The sequence below is a fragment of the Papaver somniferum genome, chromosome 7, assembly GCF_003573695.1.
Source record: "Papaver somniferum cultivar HN1 chromosome 7, ASM357369v1, whole genome shotgun sequence".
NCBI lineage: Eukaryota > Viridiplantae > Streptophyta > Magnoliopsida > Ranunculales > Papaveraceae > Papaver > Papaver somniferum.
The window spans coordinates 65,296,030-65,311,259 of NC_039364.1; the positions used below are offsets into that span (position 1 = coordinate 65,296,030).

General features: G+C 35.7%; 1 protein-coding gene across 1 annotated transcript; it reads left to right on the forward strand.

Annotated features, from left to right (window-relative positions):
• Nucleotides 1-8,330: 8,330 nt before the first annotated feature.
• On the forward strand, nucleotides 8,331-9,308 carry LOC113294708. The gene has a single exon (XM_026543086.1). It carries the CDS (start codon nucleotides 8,331-8,333, stop codon nucleotides 9,306-9,308), a length of 978 nt encoding a protein of 325 aa, XP_026398871.1.
• The last annotated feature ends 5,922 nt before the right edge of the window (nucleotides 9,309-15,230 follow it).

Here is a 15,230-nt window from a genome sequence, read left to right on the forward strand (position 1 = left end):
CAGGTAGAGATTCAAGTATTGGCTTGTGGTGATTGAAGTTGCAGTTGAACTGAACTGCAGGTGATGAATTACTATGATAGTTTGAGCAGTGTCATATATGCAACTGAAGTTGGAGGTCTGAGCTGAGGGTTCATGGAGGTTGTTTTTACTATGGCTATGATAATGGCATGGAGGTGAATCTCTAGTGGTGAACTTTAACGGAATTATTTTGCTGGATTGGTTGTGTTGCAGTTGCAGTTGGCAGCTAAATGGATATGAAGCAGCTGCAGTGCAGACGAAGAACAAATGGGTTCCAGTGATTTGAAGCTGCAAATGAAAGTGAAAGAAGCAACTGTTGAAGCTACAACAAGGTGAGAATGATGCTGATGCAGTTGAGATGTTGTTGTAGGAGTCAGTGTAATGGTGATTTGGTCTGTGAAGTTGTTATGTGCGAGATGGTTGAGCAGTAATGTGAAAGAACAAGTTGTTAGTGGAGTTTGTAGCTAGATAAACTGCAGAACTGAAGCTGTAGGTGTTGGTAATGTGTGTATGAGAATTGCAGGCATGTTGCAACTGCAATTGGCTAAGATGCAGTTTGTTACAGGGAATAGAGATTGAAGCTGTATAGCAGTGGTTCCAGTAAAGGCTTTTGAGACTGGCGAGTTAGATGGATGTTGGTTGAATTACAGGGAGGAGTTGGTGTTGTTGATGAATCTGAAGCCAAGGTGGGTGTGCTCTGGTGGAGTTGCAGCTGCAGTGGTGATGTTAACAACAAAGAAGCATCATTGCAGGTGATGCAGTTGCAAGTGGGTATGAACTGGTGGTGGTTGCAGCTGTGGCAGTCAGTTCAGGTTGCAGCTGAGCATTGCAGTTCTGGTAAGTGCAGAATGAGTATGGACTGGGCAGATGAGCAGCTGAAATGGCTTTGGGGTAATGCTGGTTATGTATGAAATACTGCAGGTGGTAGTTGTGTTATTATTACAGGGAATCCAAGGAAGATTGCAAGGATGAACATGGAATTTAGGATGGATGGGTTGTGTAAGAATGGATATGCTGCTTAGCTGAAGTTTATCTGAAGTTGGTAGAAAATATGGTGTTTCGGGTGGTGCTGATAATGAAAGGACTACAATGGGTGTTTGAGCAGCAAAGAAGTGGTGGTTGAACTGAGAATAAAACTGAAGCTGGCAGTGATGCACAATCATTGTGCATCAGTAGTTTAGGCCAGTGCAATGGCCTAGACAAAGCCACTCAGCCCATCCAGCTGAGTAAGATGCTGACTCGGTCTGACTTTGACCGAGTTGACCCCAGTCCGACTCAGTTGACCCGACCGATTTGACCCGTTGACCGGTGACTGGGCGGACTTTGCCGGTCACCTGAGCTGTTTTCCGGCGACTTTCCCGGCCAATTTCCGGTGACGATTTTGGACATATTTTCTACATGGGTTTTTCTCACATATGGGCTTGGTGGACATCTTACTATTGGATTTTGGGCTTTTGAAGACTTGACCTAATTTTGGAAGGGAGAAAAGCTACAAAAAGAAAAGTTTTCTACAACTTTGAAAAATCACGTATTATTCTTGGAGCTTTGGAGATAGCTACAACTAGGGTTTTCTTTCGTTTTATTTTTCATCTTCTTCAATTATTTTATGATTATGGTTATGATGAACTCCATTATTATGAGTAACTAAACTCAATTATTGGTTATGGGATAAAAGTTGATTTCTCAAGCATGTTATTTAAATCAATGAATTAGTTTTGTCTCAAAACTTTATTGTTTATGATTCATGGTTGATATTGTTTTATGATTTGAATGCTAGTTTGGTTGAGTCCGGAATCAATTAGATTAGTCTTCATCTCTATTGCTAGATTAGGGTTTTCAATACGAAATAGTTGTTTATCCCTAATTCTAAGTAGCATAATGCCATTATTACTTGTAGTGATACATCTTTTTAATTGCATATGAATCATAACCTTTGTTAAAACGAATTAGTGATTTTACACGTTTGTTTGTATTGATTAGTCTTATTTCATAGAACTTATTGCTCTTAGGGAGTTAAACTTAGTTGTGCTTTTACACTTTAGGTTGCTTTCTAGGTAGATTTCACAATAGCATCTTTTAATGTTGTTTGTGATAAAATCGGGAAATAAACGGGATATTCTTGCGATCAAGATATTCTAGGACTTCTAATAGATGAGAGATTAAAAATCCAATTCTAGTCATTGATGAAAATACATGTTTGTGAATGATATTATCCCATGACCAATATCTTCTCCTTATTGATTATTCAAATTATTTTATTGCTTTTAATTACTTTTATTACTTTGTTTATTTAGATAAAACAACCCCCCCCCCCTTTGGTTACTTAAGAATCTGAAAATTTGATAACAACAAAAGCCTCTCTGTGGGAACGAACTCTTTCTTATCACGTACTATATTTATATCTAGTTGAGTGAGAAAGTGAATTATATTTGCACGGCTGACAACCGGTCATAAGCCGCCACCGACGCTAGCATACTATCAGACGTTAGACTGGAATGTAGTTGAGACAGAACCAAGTATATGGACCTTCGGTCTGTACACATTAATTGTGGAAGAGAAAAGGAAAAAACTCTACATACATATTGTTCAAGGGTATTTACTTTAAATCTACTTGCAATTATATTGGATTTTATCCATACAGGTTGTCGAATGAAAAAGCTGGTGATATACTTCATATCCTCGCATTTTTAAATGTGCACCCTGGTTAAAAAGTGGAAATGAAGTCACACTCCATAATATTTTTTTTTTTTGAAACAAATCTTCATTAGATACTAAAGATTTGTACATAACTTCAGATTTACAGCATCATCCCTTAAGGCTGCAGAGATATCTGCCGGGATGTCATACAAAATATCAAACGAAGCTCTAGATTTTCTATCCCCGTTGGCTATTTTATGAGCAACCTGATTAGTTGTTCTACTGACATATTTAACCGTAGTTCTTATAGTATTAGCTAGTAGATGCTTTATTTCATTTACAATTCCCTGGTTTAGCCAAAATACATGAGGGGTAGCATCATTGATAGAGTTCACTAAGTTCAGACATTCTGTTTCAAGTATTATATCTTCAGTTGATATAGACTTGGCCCAGATAAGCGCTTCCTTGATGGCCATACATTCTGCCTGTTCAGGGTTTAGTCCTCCATTGAAGTGGCGGCCTTTGATGCCTCTGCTTGTACCTGAATAATCACGCACAATTAGCCCAATACCATAAGATTTTGATATGTTATCAAAATAAGCATTTGTGTTTATTTTAAGTTGGCCCTGTTTTGGTGGAATCCAGTACTCCTGTTTTCTACTTGGTGTTCCTTTTTTACCCTCCTGAGCAATCTTCTCACACTGGTTTACTAAACATCTAATATGACTGATAATAGTCCAAGTGTTTGAATTCCTATTCTGGAAGACTTTATCACAACGTGATTTCCAAATCTGACAAAAAGTTATCATGAGTGTAAGGAGCCATTTGTTGTAATCATCATCCTCTCTGATTGGAGTGGTGCTAAACCAACTAGTTATCTAGCTGGCGACTGAGACATTATTAGTCTGTAGCATAGACACATTTACATTCATGGCAAACCAGACAGATGATGAAAACTTGCAATTGAAGAGAAGGTGTTCTAATGATTCTTCATGTTCATTGCAACGTGGACAGGTTACTTGAATTCCGGATTTGTATCGGCTTAACTTTACCATCGTAGGAATGATTCCCTTTAAACACTTCCATAGGAAAGTTTAATTTTATGAGGAGCTTGCATCTTCCATAACCTTTGCCAGACTATTTGTGGAACAGATTGCATGTGATCATTCTGTGTAACCACTGCATTGGTAAAAGATTTATAAGCCGACTTGACTGTAAAGGCACCTGTCTTATTAGGATCCCATATAAGAGTGTCTTCACATTGGTAGATACATCTTCAAGACTAAATTTGCTATATGCTCAGGGAATAAATCATACACTAGATTAGTATTCCATCTCCTTGGGTTGCTAACAATCAAGTCTGAGACGTAAACTATTCTAGATGGCTCAGTAAAGTTATGATTAGGTGTTGGTGGCGATTCCAATCCATAAACCCATTTATCATACCAAATCAAAGCTTTTGTACCATCTACTATCAACCATCTATGATGATTTTGCACATTTTTTAAACCATGTTCAATTCCTTTCCAAATCCAAGAAGAGTTATTATGCTCCTCTTAGAGATGTAGTAAATCACAGTAATTAGCATATTTTTGTTTTAAGACCTTAACCCACAACTGGTTGGGTTCAGTGCAAAATCTCCAAGCTAACTTTGTTATTATAGCATTTTTAAATTGCTCTAGATTCCTAAATGCTAGCCCTCCCTCTTGTTTTGTTTTATTGAAGGAATTCCAAGCAATGAAGTTGATTCCTTTATTAGACTTATGTCCCCACCAGAATCTTCTTTGTATGGTGTCGAGTTTTTTAATGATGCACTGTGGGATTTTAAAGTTTCCCATATAATGTGATGGAATTGTGTTGAGCACAGATCTAACTAAAGTAGTCATTGCTGCTTGATTCAGATTTTTGGAATTGCAGCCTTGCAACCTGTTTGCAAATGAATCAGACTGACTTCCAAAGGATTTAGCTTTAGACTTACCAAGTAGTATTGGAAACTCAAGGTATTTGTCTGAAGCACTTAGCTCTTTGACCCCTAGTTTATTTTTAATTTGTTGCTTTCTCTCATCTGGGACATCACCTGCTATAAAAGCTGCTGATTTTGAGAGATTGATCATCTGTCCTGAGAGTTTTCCAAAATTATCTAGGATACCCATAACATTATTAATAGTAGTGTCATCACCTTGAAAGAAGAGTAAAAAATCATCTGCAAAAAGCAAATGATTTATTGAAGGGGAATTCTTTGCTGCTTGAACTCCTATAATCATTCCTTCTTGTTCAACTTGATTGAGTGATCTTGTTAGATATTCCATTGCACAGATGAATAGATAGGGAGATAGTGGATATCCATGTCGTAAACCTCTGGAAAGTGTATAATGTTCACATGGACTACCATTGAGTCTGATGAAAACTGAAGTGGTTGAAATACATTGATGAATGAGCAATCTCCAATCTATACAGAAACCCATTGAATCAAGCATTTTGTCTAGAAAAGACCACTCAATTCCGTCGAAAGCCTTCGACATATCCAATCTCCCTTTGCTGAGAATGATTGCCATTAGGGTTGCTACTTTCTCCCGATCTCCATTCTCAATCTCTTTCCTTGCCTAAAGTTTTTTTGTTCTATAGTTCTTCCTCGAGTAACATTAACTTGAATCATACCTTGTGCATCACATCCCACCGAAGTAACTGGTACATTGTGACTCACTGGGTCAACAACGTTGATTAGTTTCACGATCCACTGAGCTTTGCGCAATATGACAGATCATCATTTGCATTGAAGTAGGAGCAACATCTGCATTGAAAGCTCCAGTAGCCATAATTTGTTGGGAAACTGGTATTGCATGTGCTGGATCATTAGTAACAACCATTGCATGTGGATTTTCTGGGTCTGTATGCATCTGAGAAGTGCTAACTTATGAAGCTCTGACTCCTCTATTATCCGGATTGCTCCATGATGGTGGTTCAAGAATTGAGTTTGTGGATAAGTAGCCTTTTTGCTACTAAAGAAGAAAGTCCACTATTTCCGCACATTCATTTTCTTTGTGGTCAATAGTGTAGCAGTAACCACACAGATTGAATGGTTGTTTTTCATAAAATATTCTAATCCAAACTTCCTCTCCCACATCGTTCTTCATCCAAAAACCTCGACGCAATGGATCCTGGACATCAATCAACACTTTCACCTTCTGTACCTTCCCCCTAAAGAATGCACAATCTGGAGGATCCAAGTCACGTACTTCACCCATTGTTGAACCAATACTTTTAACAATAGTTGGGTAAGCAAACTCATGCTGCATGTTATATAGTCTTAACCAGAGGAGTAGTTTTGTGAGGTCGATCATACTTTTTGGAATTTTAGGATTCCATGGCTCCATCAGAAACAGATCTCCTTCCATAAACCATGGTCGAAACTTAAGAACCATGTCATACTCTTCTTGAGAATAAAATTTAACTGTATGATGATTTCGCTCCTCCTTTTTGATGTAGATATCTTTACTTTTGACCCATAATTTCTTAAGCTCTTTATCTAACTCCCCGACAGTCAAATTCTTATCTGCATAGAGTTTTGCTAAAAAACAGTATTTCCATTGCTCAGCTCCTTCAAGCAAGACCTTTGTGGATAATTCTGGTTGTTTTAAGGCTTTAAGCCTGTCTGAGAGAGAAGCAGAACTCATTCTCTCCTAAATTTCTCTAACCTGATGTTCCATTGTTGAAGGCGGAGAAGAAGAAGCCTTGCATGTAAGATTTAGACAGAGAATTAAAGAGAATAACAAGCATGCATTCAGGCTGCCTAGCTTCGATAAATGAATGTTGTACACATGTTGGAAGGCTTGCAAACTTGCAGACGAATTAGTAGGATATAGGCTTAGCTATTACTACAAGTTAACAAGCTACTTTAGGGAGATTAGAAAGAGAAATAAAATGTATATGACAGGATAAAATTTAATTAATAAAAGCTGAGATTTGGATTTTTTCGTGCAAAGGTGGATCAGAAGGTAGGGTATTGAAAAAAATTAACAAAGGTTTAATTGATGGAAGGGACAGAGGCAAAACTGCTCAATTGTCTCGACAGGCATCCAACAAGGTGAATCGGTACCTAGAGAAAAACAACAAACAACATCATATTAGCAGGATTAAAATATTAGAAAATTATCAGCGGAATAGACGAGGTGTGATTATAACATGCAAGAAAGAAAAAGTAAGATTTGTTGATAGAAAAATTTTAAGATTAATGATGAAGATGACTGAGTTAGTGCCGCCGATTCATCGGAGAGAGAGAAAAAAAAGCTACCGTTTACTCTATTCAGTAATTTAATTTTGAATTTCACGCTCCATAATATGACATTAAAAGTAATTATCGTATCGTCCACCCTCATTCAAATGAGGTAGTAAATAAAGTCGTTAAAAAAATGTAATAAATGAAATCACATGTCTAGTCTCTTAACTGGTTCCCTAGTTCTCACCGGTAATTTACTCTCGCCATATAGCAAATAAGAAAAAGAAAATAAAGACACAACCATGAATAAATAGATAAATTTATATAAGATATTTTAACTTCTAACACAACCCTCAAGAACTACTCCTGATTAGAGTCTTATCCAAATACTTTAATTAATCAATAGGTTCCTTTGTTAACCTTTTTAAAGTCAATTCCAAAAGATGCATCCAACGGTGCTCAACGATGCAACTAAAATTCTAGAGCATATTCTAAAAGACTTCAGAATTACTAACACTATGCAAGAAAAATTAAATGATGTTCACATGGGACACTAAGTGTATCCTGGTTTTTCTTTCTCTCTTTTATGAGTTATGACAATGTTTTTGTTCTTACCACGTGTTGCTATCATCACCTTGACCTGTGTACAGAAAATAACCAGTTTGGTAATTTATTGGGCCGACCGATTGGAGTGCCCAAAATGTGGAGCCCTTTTATGAAAACTTTTTTTTTTGTAAATTGTAGAGTAAGAAAAATGTGCAATTTTATAAAAAGATTGGAAATTGTTATTATTGAAAAATCGTAAATGTCTCTCCCTTTAAAAAAAAATGTGCAATGCTCATTGTTACTATTGGAAATTCCTTATGTATTCTATTTAACAATCAAACTAAAATATAACATATCTAAAAATTCTTGTCTTGAAAATTTATAAATTTTATCTCGTTGTAAAGATTTTAAAGAGATCTACACAAACAAACAACAATTCCAAATTCAGAGTTTTTACGAAAAAATCGGAGGTGTTTATCCTTTTAGGCATAATTTTCGAAAATTGAATTAATAACCATTATGCGAACCACCACAAAGGATTTATGCAACCATATTATGGTTTATGCATCAAAGAATTTTCCGTTGCAACTAATAAAACGATGTATATGCCTAAAAATATCATTCCCACAAAAAAAAACATAACGAATTATGGAGTCACCACAAAGGATGCAAAACAGTTTATACGGTCGTATTTTGGTTCATGCATCCACTAATTTGGTTATGCAACCACTAAAACGACGTATATGCCTCAAAAATAACATTCCAATAAAAAAAAGAATGTATAACGCATTGTGCAATCATCGGTGTTTCGTTTTTCTTCGATCTGCCCTCCCCACTGTGGCAGCGGTGTTCTAGTTTATTTTAAAACAAAAATAAAGAATTTCGTTGAAACATCAAAGATAATATACACTAGATGACTGTGCACCCAAGGGGAGGCCACGAGAAAATACATAATGACCTTGGACAAATACGGTGTATTAAGCCAATATGCTGTTGTACATGGAAATGTTTGAAAGAAATTGTTCCAACATTAGTTAAAATTAGCCAATACAAACCAGACATTCAAACTCTATGCCCTCATTGTAATGCAAAAAATGAAACTCTAGAGCATCTTCTGGTCACTTGCACTTATTCTTCTTCGATCTGGCTACAGATAAATGTTAATGTTTTCAATATTCAGGCTCAACATACTTCAGTGACAGAATGGATAATAAGTTGGTTCATCCCTGTTCAGAACATTAATAGTGAGGAGATTAACAACTGGTTGATAACTCTAATGAGTACTGCTTGGCAAATATGGAAGAACAAATGTGATAAAATCTTTAGAAACAAAACTCCAAACAGATGGAACACAATAAGTGACATAAAATGGTTAATAAAGCAGAGTACCACTGATTTCCATCAGGATAAACAATGTTTGAGTAAACAAAGTAGTTGGTCTCCCCCTTTACATGCTCAGCTCAAGATAAATTTAGATGCTTCTTTTGATAATGAAACAAATTTTTTTGGTATTGATCTGATTGCTCGAGATTCTACAGTTACAAGCAGAGGCATCAGAGGCAGGTACTTCAATGGAGGACTAGATCTGGAGCAGACAGAGTGCTTGGCCATAAAAGAAGCACTTGTTTGGGCCAAAGAGATGCAATATGGAAGCTTACTTTTGGAATCTGACTGTCAAAATGTAGTTACTTCTATAAACGATGCTATCCCTCATGTACATTGGATGAATCGGGGAATTGTAAATGAAACAAAGCAGCATCTATCTACCAGAATAGGAACTACTATAAATTATGTAAGAAGATCAGACAACAAAATAGCTCATATAATAGCCAACAGAGCTAGAATTATAGGAGCTTCTTTTGATATTTTGGATGATATCCCACTGATATAAAGAAAGCCATAAGGGATGATGCTCCTAACCTGAACTTATGTAATTAAGTTTCTTTAATGGAAGTTTTGTTTCAAAAAAAAAAGCAATATTGTCCCAGTTTCATTGGGTGAATAATACTACAAATATAAATCAAAATTGTGGTTCTTCTAAATCCCTAAAATTTTTGTCCTACAATAGTGGATTCGGTCATTATTAGAAGCAATTATGGTTAAATTTAAACAAGGGCTTTTTAATAAAGTAGCCACCTGACACATAATTAACAAAGTGGCCGTTTTTTTGAATTATTTTATAAAGTGGCCGAGTTAGAACTTTTTCGTCCCGTTTTTTTCAAAAAACAGTAACGACAGTTAACTTAACGCGAGTCAAGGGTATTGTAGACCTTTTATAGCCTAGTCAACTCGCGACTCGACTCATCATCTTCTTCTTCTTCTGTTATTTTCCTGTGATTTTTTTCATTCCCATGGAACCCTAACAAATTATTGAAATCAAACCAAATTCAACGGATCATTACCAAAATTTGTATACATCTCTCGAATTAACCTATCTTAATTAAAGAAAAAAAACAAGATCATCTGAGAAACGTACAATTATGAACCGTTACAATTAAGAACAAACAGGAGAGACAAATTAACAATCGATAAAAAACCAATTGAAAATCTTAATCAAATTAATCAGCTTTTAATTATTCATTAATCAATTGTTCAATCACAACATAAACCAGCAAACTTAGAAACCCAAAAAGAATAATGATTGGAGTCAACAGAAACAAACCCTAATCAACTCCTTTTTCAAAAAAAAAAAGTCAAACTCCAAGTGGTTTTTGTTATCACCACGATCAAATCCTTCAGTGTTTAATTCGATTCCCATATAGAAGACTTGAATCAGTAGAAAGAAATACGGTATTGAAAGCTTACCGTTACCCTTTTACCCCAATCGAGAGTATTGTTGGTGGTCGAAGAAAGAGTTGGAGGAACCGAGAATAAGAAATGGTTCAAGTTAAATGGTCGGGGGAGAAACGGGAATAGTTTGGGTACAAATCAATCGAGTTATCCTGTAAGAACAACCATTGAAGAACAACTATTGCCGCAAGATAGGTTAATGAAGGAGGAAGAGAATATTAAGGATATGGTAGTAATTTTAGGCACAAACATTGACTAAGTCCACTTGTTGGACCATTTTGGTGGGACCATGTGAAATAGTTAATGGAAAGGCCAGTTTGTAAAAGATTTAAATTTTTTGGCCGGTTTATTAAATATATGGATGGAAGCTGGTCAGTTTATTAATTTTCCCTTTAAACAAATTACTGTGTCTTTCTAGAGAAATTGGAAGATATTGTCACAAATTTAAAGATATTAGGTATTGGAAGAAAATGAGTAATTTGGAAAATCTGAAGAAGAACCGGTATCTTTGGTCGTTTTTTAATTGGGTACCGGTAATCTTTGTCGACAAGCTATATTTGTAAACTCTTTCTTCTTATTCTAATTGTATAGAGGGAAAAAAAACATGCGTGATCAAGTCTTTGTAACCTAAGAAAAATCTTAAGAACTTAAATAAATCAAGTTGAGTTGGATAATTTACTTAAAGTCAATCTCGGACTAGGTTTAGATTACGATAGTTGAGTGTCAGACATCACTGAATAACCCTCGAAGATTGAAGACTGAAGATCAAACAAACATATTTGGAGAATTTCATCAACAAAGAGGTATGTGAAGACTGAACCGTTTTATTTGAACCATATTATATATAGGCTCCAAGGAAATAGTTTTGGGGGCTCCTATGGATTCAAACATCTCATATGAAGATAAGGGAGGACCTAATCGATAACAAAAATACAAAAATACCCTTCATATATTAATAACTAACCTAATACTAATTAAATACTTAAACCTAAATCATATCAAAATAAAACATTTTTATTTTCTCTCCCCCTTGCTCCATCGCCTCTTCTTCTCCTCCATCACCTTCAACGCCTATTTTCCTTTTCTTCGATTTTTTCTTCAATCAATCATCGATTCTCAAAATTATTCATCACCGATTAAACCTGTACCAAAAATGATGACTAAACGAAGGGGAAAAATAGAAACAAGACTCAAAATTTGAAATTAATATCACATGCAAACAATTCACCACCATCAAGTTCAAATGAAGAAGAACCCGAATTTAAAAATAAAAAATTGATCAAGTCTTCCTCTCAAACACCAGTTAATCAGCCAGAAATTATTTCAATCAAGCAAGAATACGTCTATCCTACTGTGAGAAAAAGATGAACTCCAAACCGTAGGTTAGTTTAGTGTTGGTTCACGGTTGGTGATTCACACCGCATCTTTAATTTTGATGAAAATAATTTCCCCACCATAGTTGTCCATGCTAGAATTTTTTCTCAAACATAGGGGTCCTTGAGTTTTCATACGGTTGGTGTTTCAAACCATAGGTAAGTGGATTTTTCTGAGAATATTTCCCCAATCGTAGGTGGCGTTAGTTGGAACTTTTCAATACCGTAGGTTTGTCTAATTTTCTCTAGGGTTTGTGCTTCAAACCGTAGGTAGCTTTAAGTTTTTCTACTGTTAGTCTTTCGAACGATAGGTGTAGGTGCAATTTCTTATACTTTTTTCATCCCAATTTTTTTTCAATTTTATGAGCTTTGTTTAATTTATACATGTACTAAACATAGTTGTTGACGATTTTAGGAATCGACCAACAATGGGTAAGAAGAAGCGAACATAAAAAGTAACACCAAGTCAGAGCGGACTCTAACCCCTTGTAACAAGCTTCTATTGGGTGCGACACAAAGGAACAAAGGTGCACTCGTCATTGGTGGACCAAGACAACAAAATACCGAACGTTCACTTGTGATTTCTCGACAACCAACTCAAGAGATTTGTGAAATTCAAGAAGAAGGTATAAGTGTTGGTCTTTCGATTACTCAACCTACAAACAAAGTCAAAGAGAAGAAGAAGTATGCAGCTCAAACTTCGGAAAAACAAGTAATTGAAGCTATAGAGTTGTTGCCAAATAAGGCGGATGACACTGCTTGGGGTCAACCTAACGATGGGGCCAAGGTCCTATTTAATTACAAGAATTCATGGTCTGCAAGAATTTGTGTTGCACAGTAAAAATCTTTTCCTAAGATTGATTATGTATGTTAATTTATTTATTTATTGGCAAATATGTATCTTAAACGTTCTTTGTATGTTTTTGTAGTATCATACAACAGGGGTCCCTGAACTGAAGCGTTAAACAATCCTTTTTTTGGTTGTTGGATAAGAAATTGTGAAGTGGTTGTATCCTTGGTAAACGCTTCGGGGTTATGATCTGAGTACGTGTAGAAGGATTTTGATATTGTTACTTTTACCGGTTTTAAGGAAATATTTTGGTCAAAAACAATCACTTTTCACCTTTCATTATGTAAGATGACTATCACCCGGGACGATGTTTTTCAAATTACCAGGCTCCCCGTGGAAAGTAAAGTCGAAGAAGAATTTCGAATGCCGTTTGAAAAGCTTTATGAGTTATATTTAGAATGTCTTAGGTGGAACAAGTGTACGGACGAAGAAAATTTTTGGGTTGTTGTTGGAGCCAAACCACCAGAAAAGAGGGTCAAAAACAAGGATGGAGTAGTACCACCAGTTTTAATTATGGGAAAGATTAAATTGAAGAGTTTAAGGGAAAATTTTGAAGGCTCTCTGAAGAAGGAGAAAGAATGACTGATGGACGAATCAAGTGTTAGACATACATCTATAGCTTATTTGTTGTATGCTCTTGGAACCATCATTTTCTCCGATCTTTCGAGTAATATGGTCAATACTTGCTATTTATAGTTAATGAAGACACTCTCTTTTGATCGCATAAGAAATGACGTACCACGGTACTCGTGGGACACCGCCACGCTTGCTTACTTGTTTGAATCTCCTGGTAAAGCTTCTAGGTGGAATTGCATCCAAGTTGCAGGAAATGTTTGTCTTGTACAGGTATTTTTTTGTGAATTATTTTCTTTAACTTTTCGTAGTTCTAATTTTATATCGATTACGGTGTAACTAGGTATGTAAAATTATGTTTTTGTGCAGTGATGGGTTTATGACCATTTTACTACTTTGAGTCCAAGTGAGGATACAAAGTGGCATGCAAGTTTAACTACGGTTCCGGAGTTCAATAAAAAGCATTATGATAATGAAATGGTTGACATTATGGCAGCCGAAAATGTACTCTTTGACCCATATCTAGACTTTAACATCGATGGAGATGACCGACGGAATTTTCCAAATGTGTCAAGCAACAATGGGCCATTTTATCATCCAAAAGGGTTAGCGATGTATAATCCTCGTAGAGTTCTTCATAAACTTGGTATCGTCCAGAGAATAGTTTGGGAATAAGGTTTTGAACTGGACAACAAACACTCCACTATTTGAATAAGTAATATGAATTTGCTCTACAATCCATCACTAAGGACTGCCAACTGGAATTGTCAAGATTCACACTACTACCATTTTGGAAGGACTTTGTTAAAAGTTATTCCTGGAACTAAAGATGTCGATGCTGATTAATTGGATTGGTTTTATTAGTTGGTTTATCCTCATGTAATTAATACGGATCCAGAAGCATTGATATCAAAACAAGTGGGATAGTACAACATCCAAGAAGAAGATAATAGAAATGGTGAAGTATTAGAAGGATCGAGCCTTGATGATGGTACATTATTACACCTTAAATATATTTTTATATAAGTTTTTGAATTATATACAAGTTTATAAAGATTGTGATGTTCTTTTCATATGAAAATAGGTTAGTAGATCTAAGTAATGCAGTAGTACTGGAAAGAAGATAGCGTTTCCACAATAAAAGGCACTACAAAAGCAAGTTGGAGGGATACCCATCTCTGAAAAAAAATATCCCTATCAGTATTCAGATGACGAACCAAGTGGTTCCAAGAGGAATAGGTCTTCATCTAACGGTAAAGAAGCTACTTACACTGGGTCTGGTTCATTTAGCGGGGATTCTTCATCTACTCCCCATGAAATTCAAGAGGAGGCAGAAACTCAAGCTCAACTAATAGGTGGACGTGGTCGGGGTCGAGCTGGTCGTAAAAGTGATGATTGATGCTCTACTAACGGTTATGGATTTGTAATTGTGTTATGTTATAGATAATTTAAGTTGGATTATAAATTTCGTTTGTGTAGGCTATGAATTTCTTGTGTTAAGACTTTGAATTTAGTGAGAATGAATGAATCGTTTTATTTATTTATTTGTCCAAGTCAAAACCCAACGAATGGGTTTTAGTTATCTATTTGTTCAAGTTAAAAACAACAAAAACTGAAACTCATGTTAATTACAATTTAAAAACTAAACCGTAAGTTTATCTGAGATAACCAATGGTTGATGTTGTATGTAAACACAGGATAACTTACGGTTTGGATTATGAACCATGAGCAAAAACCGGTGTTAGAATTTCTGTGTAAACCAGGTTCGTATACGGTAAGAACGACAAACTGTACGTAAACGCGTAGAGACATACAGTGAGGAAATCAAACCTTAAGCATTCTTGAGTTTGGCTACGGTGCGGAATCCATATCGTTGGTATACACAGATCATCACACGGTGTGGAATTGGAACCGTAGACCTTTTCCGTGCCTTATATGGTTGTGAATCCGGACTGTATGACTTTCACAGACTTTGTTATTGTATGTTTTCCAGGAAAACCTATGAACAATTTACGGTTTGGAAGGACCAAATATCCAATCCGTATCAATGCTACGGTTTGATCGATGCAGTTTTCCACACCGTAGGATTTTTCCAATTTTTTTTGTTTGGATTTATTTGTAGAAAAAAGAGAAAGTTGTTAGAATACTAATTTAGGTTGTTATTGAATAATATAGTCATTATACATCTACTTTGTACCAAAATTAAGTCTACATATATATACCCACC

Coding starts and splice junctions, on each gene's coding strand:
- LOC113294708 (XM_026543086.1), top strand. CDS start 8,331: ATGACTGTGCACCCAAGGGGAGGCCACGAGAAAATACATAATGACCTT.